Source organism: Procambarus clarkii, chromosome 29, assembly GCF_040958095.1.
Source record: "Procambarus clarkii isolate CNS0578487 chromosome 29, FALCON_Pclarkii_2.0, whole genome shotgun sequence".
NCBI lineage: Eukaryota > Metazoa > Arthropoda > Malacostraca > Decapoda > Cambaridae > Procambarus > Procambarus clarkii.
Window position 1 is genome coordinate 5,321,635 of NC_091178.1, and position 20,041 is coordinate 5,341,675.

General features: G+C 44.3%; 1 protein-coding gene across 1 annotated transcript in view; it reads right to left on the reverse strand.

Annotated features, from left to right (window-relative positions):
* BNIP3 (BCL2 interacting protein 3) overlaps positions 1–20,041 on the reverse strand; it is an 80,982-nt gene that overhangs the window by 59,387 nt on the left and 1,554 nt on the right. The window contains exon 2 of the mRNA XM_045753208.2: positions 1–1,130. This exon is cut by the window's left edge and continues 833 nt beyond it. Within this exon, the coding sequence (XP_045609164.2) occupies positions 1–911 (911 nt within the window). The 5' untranslated portion in view covers positions 912–1,130. The remainder of the gene's footprint in view (positions 1,131–20,041) is intronic.

Genomic DNA, 20,041 nt, shown 5'->3' on the forward strand with positions numbered 1-20,041 from the left:
CTGTCCGCTCTGCTCCCTGGGCTGCCAAGAGTCGCAATTTTTCTCGACCCCGGCGCCGACCCGCGGGACCTTCCTGTAAAACTCCTGGGTAAGTCTGGGCACACTATCCCGCGTATATCATCACTTCTCTTTCCTAGGAATGAATTTGATGAAATCTCTTCCTGATACGCATCATATCTAATCATCTTTTGGTTCTCCTGGTAATTTGTTAATTCTTTGTCCATCTGACGACAAATTATCCCATGGTCGTTCGAGCTAGAACTCAATTCCTGGTCAATCTGAGGATCCGTGGCCAAGTCACCAACTTTCGAATTGGTTGTCTCCTGACTTACCTCTCCACGAGGTGATGCACAAAGGGGCACAGGCGACGGTACCTCAACACATGCTGGAGCAACAGAGGAATCAGACGGAGCAAAACAGCTCTGCCACCACTCGAGGGCCGGGAAAGGGGCAGGCGGAGATGAAATGGCTGTCGGGGGAACATTTACCGTACTGGTCCTAGCGCTGGATGGCAGCAACGGCGGCAACGCGGGCCGCGGCATGCCATCACGTGGTGAAAAGGGGGCGTCGAGTACGACCCACGCATCGCAAGGGTCAATCACGTCCACTTTAGCTTCCAAAGGGAGTCGCAGGTTGTCAGGCCGCTTATCTTTATGAGTTGCCTCACAGCCACAGTACAGCTCCCCGCCGCCCTTCTCCCACAGGTGCTCCGTCATGGCCTGCAAACTCCTACCCTCTGTGTGGCCGAGGAGCCTCCTGGTGGTGCCGCAGGCGTGGGATAAGGTGGTGTCGGCCGTGGGAAGATGTTGTTTGGAGGAGTGCGGTTGTTTCGGCCCATCATGATGATGGGGGTCGGCGCCCACCACCCGCCACAGCGTGTGGGACAACAGGCTACTCACCACGCTCACCATGGTCACTCTCGCCTGTTACGGCCCTCCAGGTGTTAGTCGTGCTTAACAAATACTCGTTTTCTAATTTTCTGAAGCGCAAATGTGCAGAAAATCGACGAATGAAACATAATATTGTATTCTTTTCTCTTTTCTACATCACTTCCATTGAAATGACAATGACTCCGTCAACAAGTTGCAGAGTACAGTGTCAGTAGAAGCCAGGACACCATCTGTGTTTTCCTGAAAGAAGAAGGAAGGAGGTGAAGCAGCAACATTTCCTGCTGTCGTCAGCTTAGTGTATGGGGGGGGGGGGGATATGAACATTTACACCTGTATCACCAGCCTCGCTCGCGCGTGTTTGTGTCTGTCTGTCTGTCTGTCTGTCTGTCTGTCTGCACTCGACCCTGTTCTTACAGTCGAACACCTGCTCTTAAGCCCCACATTTCGACCATCTATATGTCAGTGCAGTGACTTTTCACTTGTTTTCTTTAAATATTTGCATTTAAAATTGTGTATCGAATTGGCGTCGACAACTTCCTCGTCCAGACCGTTCCCATTCTTGACGTCTCTGTGACTCATCTGTGTTCCCAGTTCCCAAATATATCCTCTCGTTCTTCTGTTCCTTAATTTGAGTTTTGCTTCTATATATATACTTTGGCAATCTCCTTAAGTATCTAGTCTGTGGGCGCGTGTATGTATGTATGTGTACTTACTATTTGTATTTGCTATTTGCCTGCAGAATCGAGCTATTAGCTCTTGTACCCCGACTTTCTAACTAATCTATTTTCCCTCTTTTATATCTACTGACACACACCCATCCATCCTAGGGGGGCTGTGACTGAGTGGACAGCGCTTAGAACTCGTAATCATAGGGTCCGGGTTCGATCCCCGGCGATGGTGATAAACAAATGGGCAGAATTTCTTTCACCCTGATGCCCCCGTTACCTAGCAGTAAATAGGTACCTGGGAGTTAGACAGCTGTTACGGGCTGCTTCCTGGTTGTGTATGTGTGTGTGTGGAAAAAGGTGATTGATTGACAGTTGAGAGGCGGGCCGAAAGAGCAGAGCTCAACCCCCGCAAGCACAAGTGTTTGGCGGCAAATTTTTGGGGCGACCTTTAGTAAATCTGCGGAAGTCAAGACCCACGTTTGACTACCTTGATGGGGTCAAGGTTACGCAGGTCGGGGAGGAATGAGTTGAACGCAAGTCAGAGGCGTATAAATAGACCACATTATGCGGCAGCTACGATCCGAGCACCGCTCCTATGCCAGTTAAGTGCACTACGGGCTCACCATAGCCCGTGCTACTTGCCCCGCTCCTGTGCCAGTTAAGTTACGGGCTCACCATAGCCCGTGCTGCTTGGAACTTGTTCCCGAGTAGCTGAATCTATAACAACAACAGCGGCAGTTACGTGTGGGTATTGTACGCATCTAAGACTAATTGATACTGGCTTTAATAGGTCTAATAGGTGGGTGAAAACAGGTGGGTATATAGATCAATATTGACTAAGACACTACTGTACAACACTAGTAAAGTCTGTGTATGTGACGCTTTATACATAGTAAGGACGGGCATATTAGTAAGGATATAGTAAGGCATAGTAAGTAAGGTGTGAGCGGGGGATCACTGCTCACATACCCTTACACAGTATGTAACAGGGGTTTGGTAGCTGAATGGACAGCGCGCGGGACTCGTAATCCTGTGGCCCGGGTTCGATTCCCGGACTAGGCAGAGACAAATAGGCAGTTTCTTTCACCCTGATGCCCCGGTTAGCACCATTCACCTAGCAGTAAATAGGTAAATGGGATTTAGACAGCTGTTACAGGCTGCTTCCTGGGTGTGTGTGAAAAAAAATTAATAGTTAGTAACAGTTAATTGATTGACAGTTGAGAGGCTTAATTGTGCTTGCGGGGGTTGAGCTTTGGCTCTTTGGTCCCGCCTCTCAACTGTCAATCAACTGATGTACTGGTTCCTGAGCCTATTGGGCTCTATCATATCCACACTTGAAACTGTGTATGGAGTCAGCCTCCACCACATCACTTCCTAATGCATTCCATTTGTCAACCACTCTGACACTGAAAAAAATTCTTTCTAATATCTCTATGGCTCATTTGGGCACTCAATTTCCACCTGTGTCCCCTAGTGCGTGTGCCCCTTGTGTTAAATAGTCTGTTTTTATCTACCCTGTCAATTCCTCTGAGAATCGTGTGTGTGTGTGTGTGTGTGTGTGTGTGTGTGTGTGTGTGTGTGTGTGTGTGTAATTACCTAAGTGTAATTACCTAAGTGTAGTTACAGGATGAGAGCTACGCTTGTGGTGTCCCGTCTTCCCAGCACTCTTTGTCATGTAACGCTTTGAAACTACTGACGGTCTTGGCCTCAATAGTTTCAAAGCGTTATATGACAAAGAGTACTGGGAAGACGGGACACCACAAGCGTAGCTCTCATCCTGCAACTACACATAGGTAATTACACACACGCGCACACACACACATACACACGATTCTCAGAGGAATTGATGAATTGTGTGTGTGTGTGTGTGTGTGTGTGTGTGTGTGTGTGTGTGTGTGTGTGTGTGTGTGTGTGTGTGTGTGTGTGTGTGTGTGTGTGTGTGTGTGTGCGTGCGCGCGCGCGCGTATTGTAGAAATATATGTAGCAGATATAATAGAGGAAAAATAGATTGATTAGAAAGGCGGGATCCAAGAGCTAATCGTTCGATTCTGCAGACACAAATAATTAAATTACATACACACATCCCCAGGAAGCAGCCTGCAGCGGCTGTTTAACTCAGGTACCTATTTACTGCTAGGTGAACAGGACCATCAGGTGAAAAACTCTGCCCATTTGTTTCGAAATCAAACCCGGGTCCTTAGAACTACGACCTCCGAGCGCTGTCCGCGAGCGAGAGTATGTATGTTTGTGTATATTCACCTAATAATACTCACATGAGTGTGCCTGCAGGACCAAGCATGTGCTCTTGGGTCCCGTGGTTGAATGTTTCAGCCATAAACACAAGCGGCCAAATGACTCGCATCGTCTCCAAATATAATTCAAAGAGCCGTAGAAAAAAGTATTAAGAGTCGACAACGTTAACACATCAACACTACCCATCCATTCATCTATCTACTCCCTGTTTCTGTCTCTGCCTCTATTTGTCTCTGTCTTTTTGTCTGTCTCTGTCTGTCTATGTTTGTCTCTGTCTTTGTCTGATTCGACAATAAACTTGACGTATACAAATATAATTGTCTAATGCGTGAGTGGTCGCCAGTGAGAGGGGTTCAAGTGACATGGAATACTGAACGAAGAATAGTTACCCCTAACTCTGGTAAGCGCCGTGGCTTGAGGCGCCTGTGACGCTGCGGAAGAATCGTCTATTTTATGCGAGTTCGGGCAAATTATTCACAACATGAAATTTCCGTTAATTTTCCCAAGATCAGTAAATAATATTGCATATTACTATAAGAAAACATATTGTTTTCATATGTTTGTTTTGCAAATATTTAGCTATGTAGCTGGCGGGCAGTGCCAAAAATCAAGGGGGGGGTCTAAGTTTGGCACTGGCAGGCTGTTCCCTCTTGAAATCTAGCGACCCCAACCAGCCTATGTTCATCCCGTACGCCAGACCATTCCCTCTGCCAATTTGGGTTGGGCTAGCCCCAATCGTATGGCTCCAACTTTGAACAGAAAGACATTCTCTCATATACAATGAGAATGTATCGTAGCCTAGTGAATTGACGTCTTACGCATCATGACGTCACAGGTCAATTCACAAACTAACGACAGATGGTGGGCAAGTACGCTGAGTGGGAATATATATTGTTTAAATATTCACGATGTTTCACTTTATATAAACACTGAAGTAGTAAAATAGCTGAATTTCCTAATGAAATACACGCTTTTATCGCTTAAATTAAAACAGATGAACTCGGCGATTAGTGTAGTCGGCTCATTCTCAATTGGTTATGGGTTCGATTTCCTGGGAAGGCAAGATGTTGAGCTAATCTTATATATATCTGATGCCTCTGTTCACCTAGCAGTAAATATGTACCTGGCAATCAGTTAACTGTCCCTCAGCACTCAGTATACATTTACTAAACAAAAAAAAATCTACCACTTTCGGGCTATTCATGCCCGTGCCACCTCTTGGGTGGCCTAATCCTCATCAATCAATCAATCAGTGAACTGTTATGAATCAGTCGTTCGGGGAGACATCTCCCGTCACGCAGGGTGCAGTCACACCTCCACAGATCTCCAGTATCAGCTCTTGATACTGGTAATGGTTCAAAAGGGCCACCACTTACGGGCTATTCATGCCCGTGCCACCTTTTGGGTGGCTTAATCTTCATCAATCATCAGTCAGTCGTTGGCTACGGGCACCTCGATAACACATCTCGCCACGGTAGTAGCCTCTACAAGAACTAAGGTCTCCAGCATCGCCCTCGGCTCTCTCTTCGAGGAACGCGAAGAATCTTCCGCTGAACGCAAGCTAGAGCAGTGTGACGAGCTGCTGATTGATTGATTGATAAAGATTAAGCCATCCAAGAGGTGGCACGGGCATGAATAGCCCGTAAGTGGTAGACGAGCTGCTGCACAAGGTGCCCAGAAATATCAACTCTTAATCTGGTCCCGCGGGACAAGGGATCAGTGGGAGGACAAGTGGAGTGGTGAGGTTGGCACCAGCCCCCACGCGCCATTTGCTGGCCAGGGGAACCTGCGTGGCGATGGGCTCAGTCTTGGGGGGCGGGGGAGACCAAGAGAAAGGGTATGCTCAGTCTGGGGCACAACAGGAGTGGTGGTATGCTCAGTCTGGGGCACAACAGGAGTGGTGGTATGCTCAGTCTGGGGCACAACAGGAGTGGTGGTATGCTCAGTCTGGGGCACAACAGGAGTGGTGGTATGCTCAGTCTGGGGCACAACAGGAGTGGTGGTATGCTCAGTCTGGGGCACAACAGGAGTGGTGGTATGCTCAGTCTGGGGCACAACAAGAGAGATGGTATGCTCAGTCTGAGGCACAACAAGAGTGATGGTATGCTCAGTCTATCCTCCGGAAACTATATAATACTTACAGTAACTATGTAGGACGAATGTACCATGTATGGATGGATCACCAGTACTATTAATTTTATAATCAACAAAAAATAAAGTTAAAATAAAACCTAAATATTCCTAGGTCTGGTATAACACATATATACCACAGTAGGCCTAAGATAGCTTGTATAAGGCCTAGGATTGGTAGAATATATGTCTTATACTTAAGTTCAATAACACAAAAGTCAACTTGCTGGTGGTCCATCACGATATTTTCGTATTTTCGACCAATAATTATTATAAGTACTCTCATTTTAGGAGGATAGGCTGTCCTGTAGTCAATATTAGGTAAACACGCATGCGCGCAACAGAAAATATCCATAGTGGAAACAAATGATATGCGCATGAAATAAAGTTCAAGTTCAAGTATGTTTATTGAGACAAGAAAGAAATACATCTCAAAGGGCTAGAGTATCTTAGGCTATTTCTACTCCCCCTGAAACAAAGTGTAATTGCTCCTGGTTCTGAACCACACTTCGAAATCTCACGATTCAAACATGAACCTTAAAACACTCCATCATACATGGCGATTTACCTCCAGGTTCAAACTGCGGACGAGGGACGCTTATAGACCAAGACACTCACGCTGTTTTTGCGTAGTGCGGCGGAAGCCAGGAAAAAAGTTATACCATGTCCTCCTCGCCCTTCCCCGCCCCCCCCCCCCCCCACCCTCTACTAACCCTATAGGCTGATGCTGGGTTATGCTCACTCCAGGGCCCCAGGTTGGGCCTATTTTGTCTTACACTATGCTCCAGGTAGGGCCTCGAGGAGGCTGATGCTCCCAGCAATATTGAGAATATAAATTTTGAAGTACATAAACGTTATTAAATATTTCTGGTCTCAAGTTTGAATAGTTAATAAACAAATGGTCACGACATTTGTAGATGAAAACGAAAAGAAAGGCCCAGATTGCGCCAATTGTAACATGTTTATAAAAAATTGATTTATTAGAGTCTTTTAATCATTTGTAAATTTAATGATTTGATTTGTTCAAATCATTAAACAAATTGTTTGTTTAATTTAACAATTAAACATCATTGCTTGTATTTGATTTGTTAAAGTCTTTTAATGATTTGTAAAAGTCTTCTCTTTTAAAGCGAAGTTTAAGGTGTCTTAATACAAGTATTTACAATTATCAAAGTGTGTGATAACTTTGAAACAAACTCCCTGTATTATTTGCATTATTCTTCAATGATTCAGCTCATCGAAACTCAGTTCCGTTTCTTTAAATGGTAATAACATGTAACTGCTTACACCACACTCCCCAACACCTGCACACGCTCCCCAACAGCTGCACACGCTCCAAAACACCTACACAAGCTTCCAAACACCTGCACATGCCCCAATATTTGCACACGCTCCCAAACACCTGCACACGCTCCCCAACAAACGCACACGCTCCCAAACACCCAAACACGCTTGCTAACACCTGCCCATGCCCCAATATTTGCACACTCCAAAACACCTGCACACGTTCCCAAAAACCTGCACAAGCTCCCAAAGACCTGCACACGCTCTTCAACACCTGCACACGCTCCCTAACACCCGTACATGCTCCCAGACACCTGTACATGCTCCCCAACACCTGTACATGCCCCAACACCTGCACAAGCTCCCAAACACCTGCACATGCCCCAATATTTGCACACGCTCCTAAACACCTGCTCACGCTCTCCAACACTTGAATATGCTCCCAATACCTGCACACGCTCCCAAACACCTGCATACGCTGTCTGACACCTGCACACGCTTCCCAACACCTGGACACGCTCCCCAACACCTGGACACGCTCCCCAACACCTGCACACGCTCACCAACACCTGCACACGCTCACCAACACCTGCACACGCTCTCCAACACCTGCACACGTTCACCAACACCTACACAAGCTCTCCAACACCTGCACACGCTCACCAACACCTGTACATGCTCGCCAACACCTACACACGCTTCACGGGAGACATCTCCCGTCACGCAGGATGCAGTCGCACCTCCACAGGTCTCCAGTATCAGCTCTTGATACTGGTAATGGCTCCAAAGGGCCACCACTTACGGGTTATTCATGCCCGTGCCACATTTTGGGTGGCTTAATCTTCATCAATCAATCAATTACTTGCGTTTATTTATTGTCTAAAACTGGTAACCTCAGCCCAAGTCCCCTTAACTGGGAATCATCACTACAACGCTCCACACACACACACCCCGGGGGGGGGGGGGGGTAGACATAGCCTAAGCTACTCTTTTGCAGGCGATGAGTCACAATAACGTGGCTGAAGTATGTTGACCAGACCACACACTAGAAATTGAAGGGACGACGACGTTTCGGTCCGTCCTGGACCATTCTCAAGTCGATTGTGATGAGGAGGTAGGGACAGGCAATAAATAGGCAAGAGAGAGCTGAGGAGGAAAGTCAGGAGTAGGGGATAGTAGTAATGGAAACTGCAGCAGGCCTATTGGCCCATACGAGGCAGCTCCTATTATAACCACCGAAGGAGAAGTAATAGGAAAAGAAGAGGATAGCAAGGGAGCGTAGGAGAAGACAATGAACAGAAAAAGGGAGAAGAGAGAAAGAAAAGGAAAGAGAAAGAAAGAAATGGAAGGGGGAAAGCTTATGTTAAGTCACGTTTGTTAGAAAGATTAGAGCATTTGAGTATATACTGTGAAAGGGAAGAGTCCACAGCAACAAAGCCAGGACTCAAGTTCATGTTGGGTACATTGTTTATAAGAGCCGATTCTACAAGACGGCGTCTGTGTAGAGTAGAGGCAGGAAAGATTATTTTGGAGGAAGACCAATCAATGGGATGATTAGAATCCCTCACATGGCAGAAGAGAGCATTGTTAGTGTCTGCAGACTTAACACTTCTCTTGTGTTCTTTAAGTCTGTCATTCAGTGTACGGCCAGTTTCGCCAAAGTATTGGAGAGGACAAGATGAACAGGAAATAGAGTAGACACCAGCAGCATTAGAAGCAGGATGAGCAGTGTGAACTAGATTGCTACGAAGTGTGTTAGTTTGTCGAAAGGCGAGTTTAATGTCAAGAGGACGAAAGGTATTGGTAAAAGTTTTGAGTTCAGATATGAAGGGAAGGCATAGTACAGTGCTAGTAGTGTTGGAAGCAGGTTTAGGATGAAAGAAATTTCGTTTAGCTTGAGAGTGGGCACAGTTGATGAAATGCAAAGGATAACCAAGGCGAGAGAATGATTTGTAGATAAAGGCAATTTCAGAATCAAGAAACTGAGGGTCGCTGATGCGTAGAGCGCGGAGGAAGAGAGAGACGAGGACACTTTTCTTAACAGAAGGAGGATGGTAGGAAAAGAAGTGAATTTACATGCCACTATGCATGGGTTTACGGAAGACAGAGAAAGAGAACCCAGACACAGAGCTGTGAACATGAACATCAAGAAAAGGAAGGAGGGAATTAGATTCCCTCTAATTAATTAACGAATTAGATTCGTTCCTGACTTTCCTCCTCAGCTCTCTCTTGCCTATTTATTGCCTGTCCCTACCTCCTCATCACAATCGACTTGAGAATGGTCCAGGACGGACCGAAACGTCGTCGTCCCTTCAATTTCTAGTGTGTGGTCTGGTCAACAATAAGCTACTCTTATCCCTTTGAGATGTATTTTTTCTTGTCTCAGTAAACATACTTGAACTTGAACTTGCTCCACATACAAGTGAATCTCCCAGACAATACTCACACACTGCAGACTCGGCTCGGGTCAACAAGATGACAGTGGGGGCCACAGATTCGGTTGGGTTCTCTCCGTGGCTGCCACAGGCGGACATAGAGGATTACTTGGTAGCACCGAGGCTACGGCAAGACTGCCCCCACAGCCGGTCACAGCCTTCAACACCACACCCCAGGATCCCAAGAGGGGCTTAAATCCGATTAAATATAAATGTCATTGTTTCTGATGACTTTGGATCAGTCTTTGTGACCTCTTGGTGGTAACATTGTCTCAGGTGGGCGGGCTGAGGCTGTTTAGTCTCCTTGACCTGACCTTACTGTGTGACCACCAGTGTGAGGACTCACGTGTACTGACCTGACCTTCAACCATCATTTGATGAGTGTTGTAGTGCTTGATTCACAGCTAATACCACACCCTTCACTCCCCTATTCCTACACACGCCACACTCTACACCACTCCCAAACACCTATACACACTCGAAGTCAAATTACTTGTGCTGGACGGTAGAGCGACGGTCTGGCTTGATGCAGGTCGGCGTTCAATCTGTCACCTTTCCTTCTCCCTCCACCCCCCTCCCCGGTCTCATCCCAAACCCCTTATCCCGATCCCTTCCAAGTGTTATATAGTCGTAAAGACTGCGCTTTTCCCTGAACATTCCCTTCCTCTTGGGAAGATATCTGAAAGATACCTGGGAGTTGGACAGCTGTTACGAGCTGCTTTCTGAGTGTGTGACGAAAAATAATACAGTTGATTGATTAACAATTGAGAGGCGGGCCGAAAGAGCCAGAGCTCAACCCCCGCAAGCACAACTAAGTGAATACACACACACACAGCCTCTCAAGATTTCCAACACTACATACAGGTGAATGACATCAGCGATGCCTCTTGGTCTAAACACTTTTCCCAACACACAGTCGAGGGTGCTGGTGGGGAGAGGTGAGGTGGGGAGAGGTGAGGTGGGGAGAAGTGAGGTGGGGAGAGGTGAGGTGGGGAGAAGTGAGGTGGGGAGAGGGAGGTGGGGAGAGGTAGGTAGGGAGAGAGAGAGGTAGGTGCCTGGTGGCAGTGACCTCTGCCTTTGTGCATGTCTTGGCTACCAGCACCATCAGTATAAACCCAAAATGTATATATGATGGTTAGCATTGTAAATGTGTGGCCACGTCTGTGGTAGACAATAATAATAATAATAACAGAAGTATATACCGATATTCCTAGTCATTTATAGTCACTTCCCGTACATGTTGACTACTACTAACACTTGTCCTGACAGTCACCAACACTAAATGTACAACCATTACCACAACCATCTACACAACCACCAACATAATCATTTACACATTCACTAACACCACCTACACAATCACCACCGACACATCTACAGCAAAGGGCTTAGTGGTTATTCTTCTAATAAAAATAATACTTCTATAATCAAATACAACATTTATTCTTAAATATTTGAATGTTTTGTTTGTTTTATTGTTGCCTTTGGTTAAATATTATTAAGTAGCAGCCTAGTAATTTATTACATAGTTTTGGCATTAGCTAATGTTAACAATAATTAATATTAACATTAGCTGACTAGTATTGCCAGATTAACTATACATATTTAATGATTTGTATAAACCGGCTCTTCACTGTAAACTCAAGAATTATGGGGTATACAGTATACATGTTAGGCTTATATCAAGGGTCCCTCCTCCCCTCACAGGGTCGAATTACTGACCCATACCCCCCCCTCCCCAACCCCCCACAACATCCTGACTAACTCCTGAGTACCTACGTACTCCTAGGTGAACAGAGGTATTAGGTGATTGGAAACGGCCCAATCATTTCCGTCCCGCCCGGTATTCGAACCCCGAACTTCCGATTGTGAGTCGAGAACGAACCCGCCTGTATTTCCTCGGACCCAGAGGAGCAACAGGTGAAGCAGGGAGCAACAGGTATAGCAGGGAGCAACAGGTGAAGCAGGAGTAATAGGTATAGCAGGGAGCAACAGGTATAGCAGGGAGCAACAGGTGAAGCAGGGAGCAACAGGTATAGCAGGGAGTAACAGGTATAGCAGGGAGCAACAGGTATAGCAGGGAGCAACGGGTATAGCAGGGAGCAACAGGTGAAGCAGGGAGCAACAGGTATAGCAGGGAGTAACAGGTATAGCAGGGAGCAACAGGTATAGCAGGGAGCAACAGGTATAGCAGGGAGCAACAGGTATAGCAGGGAGCAACGGGTATAGCAGGGAGCAACAGGTGAAGCAGGGAGCAACAGGTATAGCAGGGAGTAACAGGTATAGCAGGGAGCAACAGGTATAGCAGGGAGCAACAGGTATAGCAGGGAGCAACAGGTATAGCAGGGCGCAACAAGTATAGCAGGGAGCAACAGGTGAAGCAGGGAGCAACAGGTATAGCAGGGAGTAACAGGTATAGCAGGGAGCAACAGGTATAGCAGGGAGCAACAGGTATAGCAGGGAGCAACAGGTGAAGCAGGGAGCAACAGGTATAGCAGGGAGCAACAGGTGAAGCAGGGAGCAACAGGTATAGCAGGGAGCAACAGGTGAAGCAGGAGCAACAGGCGAAGCAGGAGCAACAGTTGAAGCAAGAGCAACAGGTGAAGCAGGAGCAACAGGTGAAGCAAGAGCAACAGGTATAGCAAGGAGCAACAGGTGAAGCAGGGAGCAACAGGTATAGCAGAGAGCAACAGGTGAAGCAGGAGCAACAGGTGAAGCAGAAACAACAGGTGAAGCAGGAGCAACAGGTGAAGCAGGAGCAACAGGCGAAGCAGGAGCAACAAAAGCAGTCCAGGCGTGGATGGAACGTGACAAGTCTCATGCATCTCTTGCAAGGGTTTACCCAGCTCCATGACCCCCCTCCCCCCCAACACACACACACACACACACACACACACACACACACACACACACACACACACACACTATCCCCCCCCCCCCTTCCCTCCTTCCACAGAACTCCATACAAAAACTTATGCAGATTATTTCATAAAAATATTACCAAACGTTTTTATAATTTAAACTACGTAATTTTGAGTTGATGTTCGCCGTCAAACCTATTTTGAGTTCTTTCAATAAAACGGAATTTCGATTTTCACCTGACCGGTGATTTTGGGGAAACTCATACGTTCTATATATATATATATATATATATATATATATATATATATATATATATATATATATATATATATATATATATATATAAAATAAAGTGTGCTACATAAAACTAATTAAGCTAATTAAGTTAATTATGACAGGTTTGCCTTACCATAAATTAGGTTAAATAAACGATCATTGTTTGAGATAGTTTCTTTAATTACATTTGGCTAGTTTAGAAAAGATTAGGTTTATTAGGCTAGATTAGTTTAGAATATTAATTCAATTAGATTAGGCTACTTTTTGATAAACTAATTTAAGATAGGCTCCTTAGGATAGACTAATTATGTTTGGGTAATTAGCCTAGTTAGGGAGGGCACTACATTTAGCAGAAAATTACCAAATACCAATAATGTTTACGACATCTTCAGGACCTAGGTCATAAAAGTATTTATGCGTACGTCTGATACCATACTACTTGTGTAAAGGAGGAAATGTATATGTTTATCTCTCAGAATGTTTGGTAATATGTTTATTGTTTGTGATGTGTGTATATGTATGTATTAACACGATGTACTGAACGGGGTGAGAATAGCTTGAGCTACCTCATCCCTTTGTGTGTATTTTACCTCAATAAACTTATTTCAATTTAAATTTCTTCAGGACAAATGCACAGCTATCGTGATTACGGTATCCTGTATCTAAATATTGTAGCGCGCCAGGAGGCTGTATCGATCGCAGCTGTGTTGCCTGGTTGGGTCAATAGGCCTACATGGGTCAATAGGCTCGGATGGGTCAATAGGCTTACATGGGTCAATAGGCCTTCTGCAGCTTTCTATAGTCATACGATATGTCCTCCCTTACTCTTCGCCTTTCGAGAGAATGTAAGTTAGGCTTTCTTAATTTGTCTTCATATTAAAATTTATAATCCCTTGCATTACCTTCCTGCTTTATCTTGCGTTTGTTATGCTACATTTAGATTATCAGAATTAATATCAATTGACATGAGCGTGTTTAGAGAAGGATAATTCATGGTATTATGAATTATCCTTCTCTACACGTTCAAGTGAATTGATTCTGATAATCTAGACGTAGCATAACAAAGGCAAAATAAAGCTGAAAAAATAACAAAAAAAAATCCTGATTTTCTTCCTAATTTTGCGTGTTTGGAATTGTAGGATGGCATGTCCGCCACCGTGAAGACCATCACAGAAGACTCCGGCATCACAGAAGAAAGGAGACTCCACGACCCAAGAGGACAGCTGTTCCCTCCTCCCCGCCCCTGACACAAGACCCCTCCCCGCCTCCTAGCCTAGCCGGCCATGTTGTTGAGAGCCTTAGATCTGCCATACAGCTGGGTTAGTTAGCCCTGGCTCTGTCCCTCCGACTTCCACATTTCCTCTCACCGGCTATTCTTCTGCTATACCCACTTCCTCGCTTACCCGAAGGGTATCTTATCTTGAGATATATCTTGAGATCTTGTCCTATATCTCGTTCGTTCGTTCCCCTAGAAAAGGTAGGTAGGGTAGGCCCTACCTACCATGTGGTACCTACCTACAATGTGGTAGGTAGGTTCAGCATAGGCCAGTCCTGGCCTATGACCCAGGACTTATATATAATTCCCGGTGTCGGGGAATTAACATAATTAACTTTGGTTTGACCTTTGCCTCGGCCAGTTTAGGGAGGGCGTCTTGAGGGTCCCTGAAGGCTGCCGACTTCTTATCTAAAGCTTTGATAAATTCGGCAGCCGTCAGGTACTCTCAAGACGTCGTCTCTATGCTCTCTATTCCTCTCACCGGCTATGTATAGCCGGTTATATATAGCCTGTATGTTCCTCTCATCAATATATATATATATATATATATATATATATATATATATATATATATATATATATATATATATATATATATATATATATATATATATATATTTATTATTATTATTATAGTTTTTTATTATTTTCTACCACAGACGTGGCCACACACACACACACACACACACACACACACACACACACACACAGGGGCCTCGTAGCCTGGTGGATAGCGCGCAGGATTCGTAATTCAAGTTGATCTAGATAGGGTTTTGAAATGGTCAAAGGATTGGCAGATGCAGTTTAATGCTGATAAATGTAAAGTTCTGAGGTTAGGTAATGATGATAGAGTTACAAGATACGAGCTAGATGGTGTTGTGATTGCGAAGTCGGATTGCGAAAGGGATCTGGGAGTTATGATTAGTAAGAATTTAAAACAAAAGGATCAATGCATAAATGTTCGTAATAAGGCAAATCGGACACTTGGATTTATTAATCGCAGCGTTAGTAACAAGACACCTGGTGTGGTTCTCAAGCTATATCTTGCTCTAGGTAGGCCCCATTTAGATTATGCAGTTCAGTTTTGGTCGCCATATTATAGAATGGATATAAATTCACTTGAACGTGTCCAGCGTAGGATGACTAAGTTAATTCCCCAAATTAGAAATCTTTCATATGAAGAAAGATTAACAAAGCTTAAGTTGCATTCACTGGAAAGGCGAAGAGTTAGGGGTGACATGATAGAGGTTTACAAGTGGATGAATGGACATAACCGGGGGGATATTAATAGGGTATTAAAAGTATCAACACAGGACAGAACACGAAACAATGGATATAAATTGGATAAGTTTAGATTTAGGAAAGACTTGGGTAAATACTGGTTCAGTAACAGGGTTGTTGATTTGTGGAACCAATTGCCGCGTAACATTGTGGAGGTGGGGTCCCTCGATTGTTTCAAGCACGGGTTGGACAAGTATATGAGTGGGATTGGGTGGTTATAGAATAGGAGCTGCCTCGTATGGGCCAATAGGCCTTCTGCAGTTACCTTTGTTCTTATGTTCTTATGTTCTTATGTAATTCTGTGGCGCGGGTTCGATTCCCGCACGAGGCAGAAACAAATGGGCAAAGTTTCTTTCACCCTGAATGCCCCTGTTACCTAGCAGTAAATAGGTACCTGGGAGTTAGTCAGCTGTCACGGGCTGCTTCCTGAGGTGTGTGGGGAAAAAAAAAAAAAAAAAAAAGTAGTTAGTAAACAGTTGATTGACAGTTGAGAGGCGGGCCGAAAGAGCAAAGCTCAACCCCCGTAAAACACAACTAGTAAACACACACACACACACATAAAGTGAAAGGCATATAAGGCGACATAAAGCGCATAAGGTGAAAGGAAACGTGCTCAACCATTTCTACCCTGCCCGGGAATCGAACCTGGGATACCCGAGTGTGAGTCGAGAACAAAGTCAACTGCACAAAGAAATGAAGTGCTGGAGCAGTCTCCACACACAATTTCGAATGTACATCAGTTGATGGAAGGGTGAGAGGCGGGAGTAAAGAGCTGAAGCTCCTCCGTCGAGGACAACAAGGTGTGTACCCGGGCAGCTAGAGTGAGGAGCGCCGCCAGCTGCAGCGGCCACCTTAGTGGAGAGTCCCATTTCTCGCCTTCTCTCGGTATATTTACTCCCGGTGATGTCTGCGTGACTCCTGCCCCCCCTCACCCCCGCTCTTCTCCCTCATTACTCCCTCATGTTCCATGGGTTCATGTCCCCGCCTCCCCTCCCCTTCCGTCCCTCCAGGAGTCCCCGCCTCCCTACTCCTTGCCTCCCCCCTCTCTGTTTTTATTTTTTCAGTAAAGATGATGAAGTTCTCCATCATAATGGAGAATATGATGATGATAGGTGAAGGGAAGTTTAGAAGTGAGAGTTATGAAAGAAGGCGGACTGTCCGCCTTGCTGACACGATGTGTGAGTGTTGGCAGCTAAGCTAAGCTGGTTCTCTTTTATCAGGGAGCTGTGAGTGTGCGAGAGGTTCTTCACATGTGCTACAGCATATATGGATGTCTATATATGAATACTGTGTAGCATTCATAAATGCACACTCCGATGCTTCCACATTTCTGCATGGTCTTCCATGCAGACCAAAGCACCAAAGCTCAACCCCCGCAAGCACAAATAGGTGAGTACATTGGGCAGGGAAACGATGGGCAGAGTTTCTTTCACCCTATGCCCCTGTTACCTAGCAGTAAATAGGTACCTGGGAGTTAGTCAGCTGTCATGGGGTGCTTCCTGGTGTGTGTGTGGGGGAGGGGGGGAATAGTAGTAATAGAAACAATTGATTGACAGTTGAGAGGCGGGCCGAAAGAGCAGAGCTCAACCCCCGCAAGCACAACTAGGTGAATACATATGCTATGTTATGCTGTTTATATGACCTCGCCTGTGCTCAGTGTGGACCTCAGGGCACAGGCCCTTTGGGTAATTAGAGGGTCGGTGACCGTCTCTTCTCTCCCTACCCCCCCCACCCCCCCCGGTCCCTGTCCATTATCTCCATCCCAACTACTGGTGTGCTCCCGCCCAGCAACACCACCGGGAGCCTAACAACCATCCCTGACATAGGCCTCGACAATGTCTAAGTTGCCACTCAATCTTGTTTGGGCGCTTCTGAAAAATTGACAAATACCGTGTTTTATTGTAATTAAGATCAGGCAAAATAAATCCGGAGTGCACGACAGATACAAGGAGAGGAGAGGGATAAAAAGTCGAGCCATGACTGGAGTACAAGAGACACAATGACATCATAATAATCTTATACATCTATGATAAAATCTTTGGAGCAGGATAGGAATCAAACAAGAGCCCTTGGGTACCTCAGACGCACGCCTTAACCCGTGGGATGCTCAATATTATACAACCTGGGATCAGCCGAATCCACTAGGAATCTGGAGGTATCGAGGTGGTGTCAATCTAAGGTTTACATATACCCTCGTACACTCTGGTATAGGTCCCTGCTGGCTTCTCCACCCAACGCTCCCTTCAGTCTACAACCTGGGCCCGCGGGAGGACCCGGGTTATGTTATCTTTACCATATCGTGGTCCATGGGATAAGGTGTGCTTCTGGGGTTACCCAGCTATTACTTAGGGCACCGCAGAGTACCGGTACCATAGATGTAACTTGGTGAACCATTAGAAGGGGGCGCCAAAGAGTATCGGTACCGTGCACCACAGGATACAGATACTATCGTATCCTGTACAGCTGTAACAATCGAATTTTCAGATTCACAGAATGGACCTAGCAGCGTATTTTAAGAGCTGCAAATGTTTATTATTTTTGCTTTATTTCATTTTGACCCAAGGTAAGGTAATTATGAGGGGAAAGCGGAGTTTATTACTCCCAATCAACCAGCGCTAGGCTATCTCTGTCTCCACGACGTCATCTGACATCTGACACAACTTCCTGATAGCCTTTGTCTCAACACACACAGTGTGTTTGTCTTATCAACGCTTTTCTGCGTGATTTTTTCAGCACTTATTGAGTCTTAATGTCTTGCCACCTAAACAATGGAAGGGTCAAGGGGGCACCATTATTGGGCTGTGCTGAGGGCATCAGCTGGCCTTAATCCCGTTCTGCTTGGCTGTAACTTCCTATAAACAACTTATAAAGTCAAGGAGTTGTAGCTGGAAAAATAAATACCTTTGCTATCGCCAACAAGAACTTTGGAAATATCCAAAGGAGCAACAGACAAAATGTCTGAGGTACAAAAGATCACCAGAAGAACAGATCTTACAAAAGAAATTAAGAATCAGAGTGTAAGGTACTTGCTAAATCTTGAATTAAGAATTAATTCACCCATAGGATTCTAAACCCACGAAGCCTGTCATCACCTCCACCTCACTTGCCCGCAACCTAGCCCTTCCTGACCCCACATACTCCCCCGCCCCTGAAATCCCAGGGGGCCCCAACACCTGTGAGCTGAATCTTCCCTGTAGGTGACACAGCAAATACTGCAGTCGCAGTGAACTTGGGTGGAACCCAATCACAGTGACCTTGAAATTGAAATTGAAATTGAAATAAGTTTATTGAGGTAAAATACACACAAAGGGATGAGGTAGCTCAGGTTGGTACAGTCATGGTGACCTTGAGATGGCACACATTAACACGCTATACTCTAAGGAATATATATATATATATATATATGTCGTACCTAGTAGCCAGAACTCACTTCTCAGCCTACTATTCAAGGCCCGATTTGCCTAATAAGCCAAGTTTTCCTGAATTATTATATTTACTATAATTTTTTTCTTATGAAATGATAAAGCTACCCTTTTCACTATGTATGAGGTCAATTTTTTTTTATTGGAGTTAAAATTAACGTAGATATATGACCGAACCTAACCAACCCTACCTAACCTAACCTAACCTATATATATAGGTAAGGTTAGGTTAGGTAGCCAAAAAAAGCTAGGTTAGGTTAGGTTAGGTAGGTTAGGTAGACGAAAAAACATTAATTCATGAAAACTTGGCTTATTAGGCAAATCGGGCCTTGCATAGTAGGCTGAGAAGTGAGTTCTGGCTACTAGGTACGACATATATATATATATATATATATATATATATATATATATATATATATATATATATATACATATATATATATATATATACAAATATATATATATATATATATATATATATATATATATATATATACATATATATATATACATATATATATATATACATATATATATATATACATATATATATATATACATATATATATATATATATATGTCGTACCTAGTAGCCAGAACTCACTTCTGAGCCTACTATGCAAGGCCCGATTTGCCTAATAAGCCAAGTTTTCATGAATTAATTGCTTTTCGACTACCTAACCTACCTAACCTAACCTAACCTAACTTTTTCGGCTACCTAACCTAACCTAACCTATAAAGATAGGTTAGGTTAGGTTAGGTAGGGTTGGTTAGGTTCGGTCATATATCTACGTTAATTTTAACTCCAATAATAAAAAATTGACCTCATACATAATGAAATGGGTAGCTTTATCATTTCATAAGAAAAAAATTAGAGAAAATATATTAATTCATGAAAACTTGGCTTATTAGGCAAATCGGGCCTTGCATTGTAGGCTGAAAAGTGAGTTCTGGCTACTAGGTACGACATATATATATATATATATATATATATATATATATATATATATATATATATACTCTAAGGAGTATATATATATATATATATATATATATATATATATATATATATATATATATATATATATATATATATATATATATATATCACCGACAATGACCTAAGGTATTATTAGGGGACAAACTCACCAGGTTTCAACCCTCACGGCATTGACTACATAGTTTCGTATATCGTGTATATGTCTCTTGTCACTACTCCCTGCGGAACCATACACAACCGCATGTAAATAATACCCACACATGG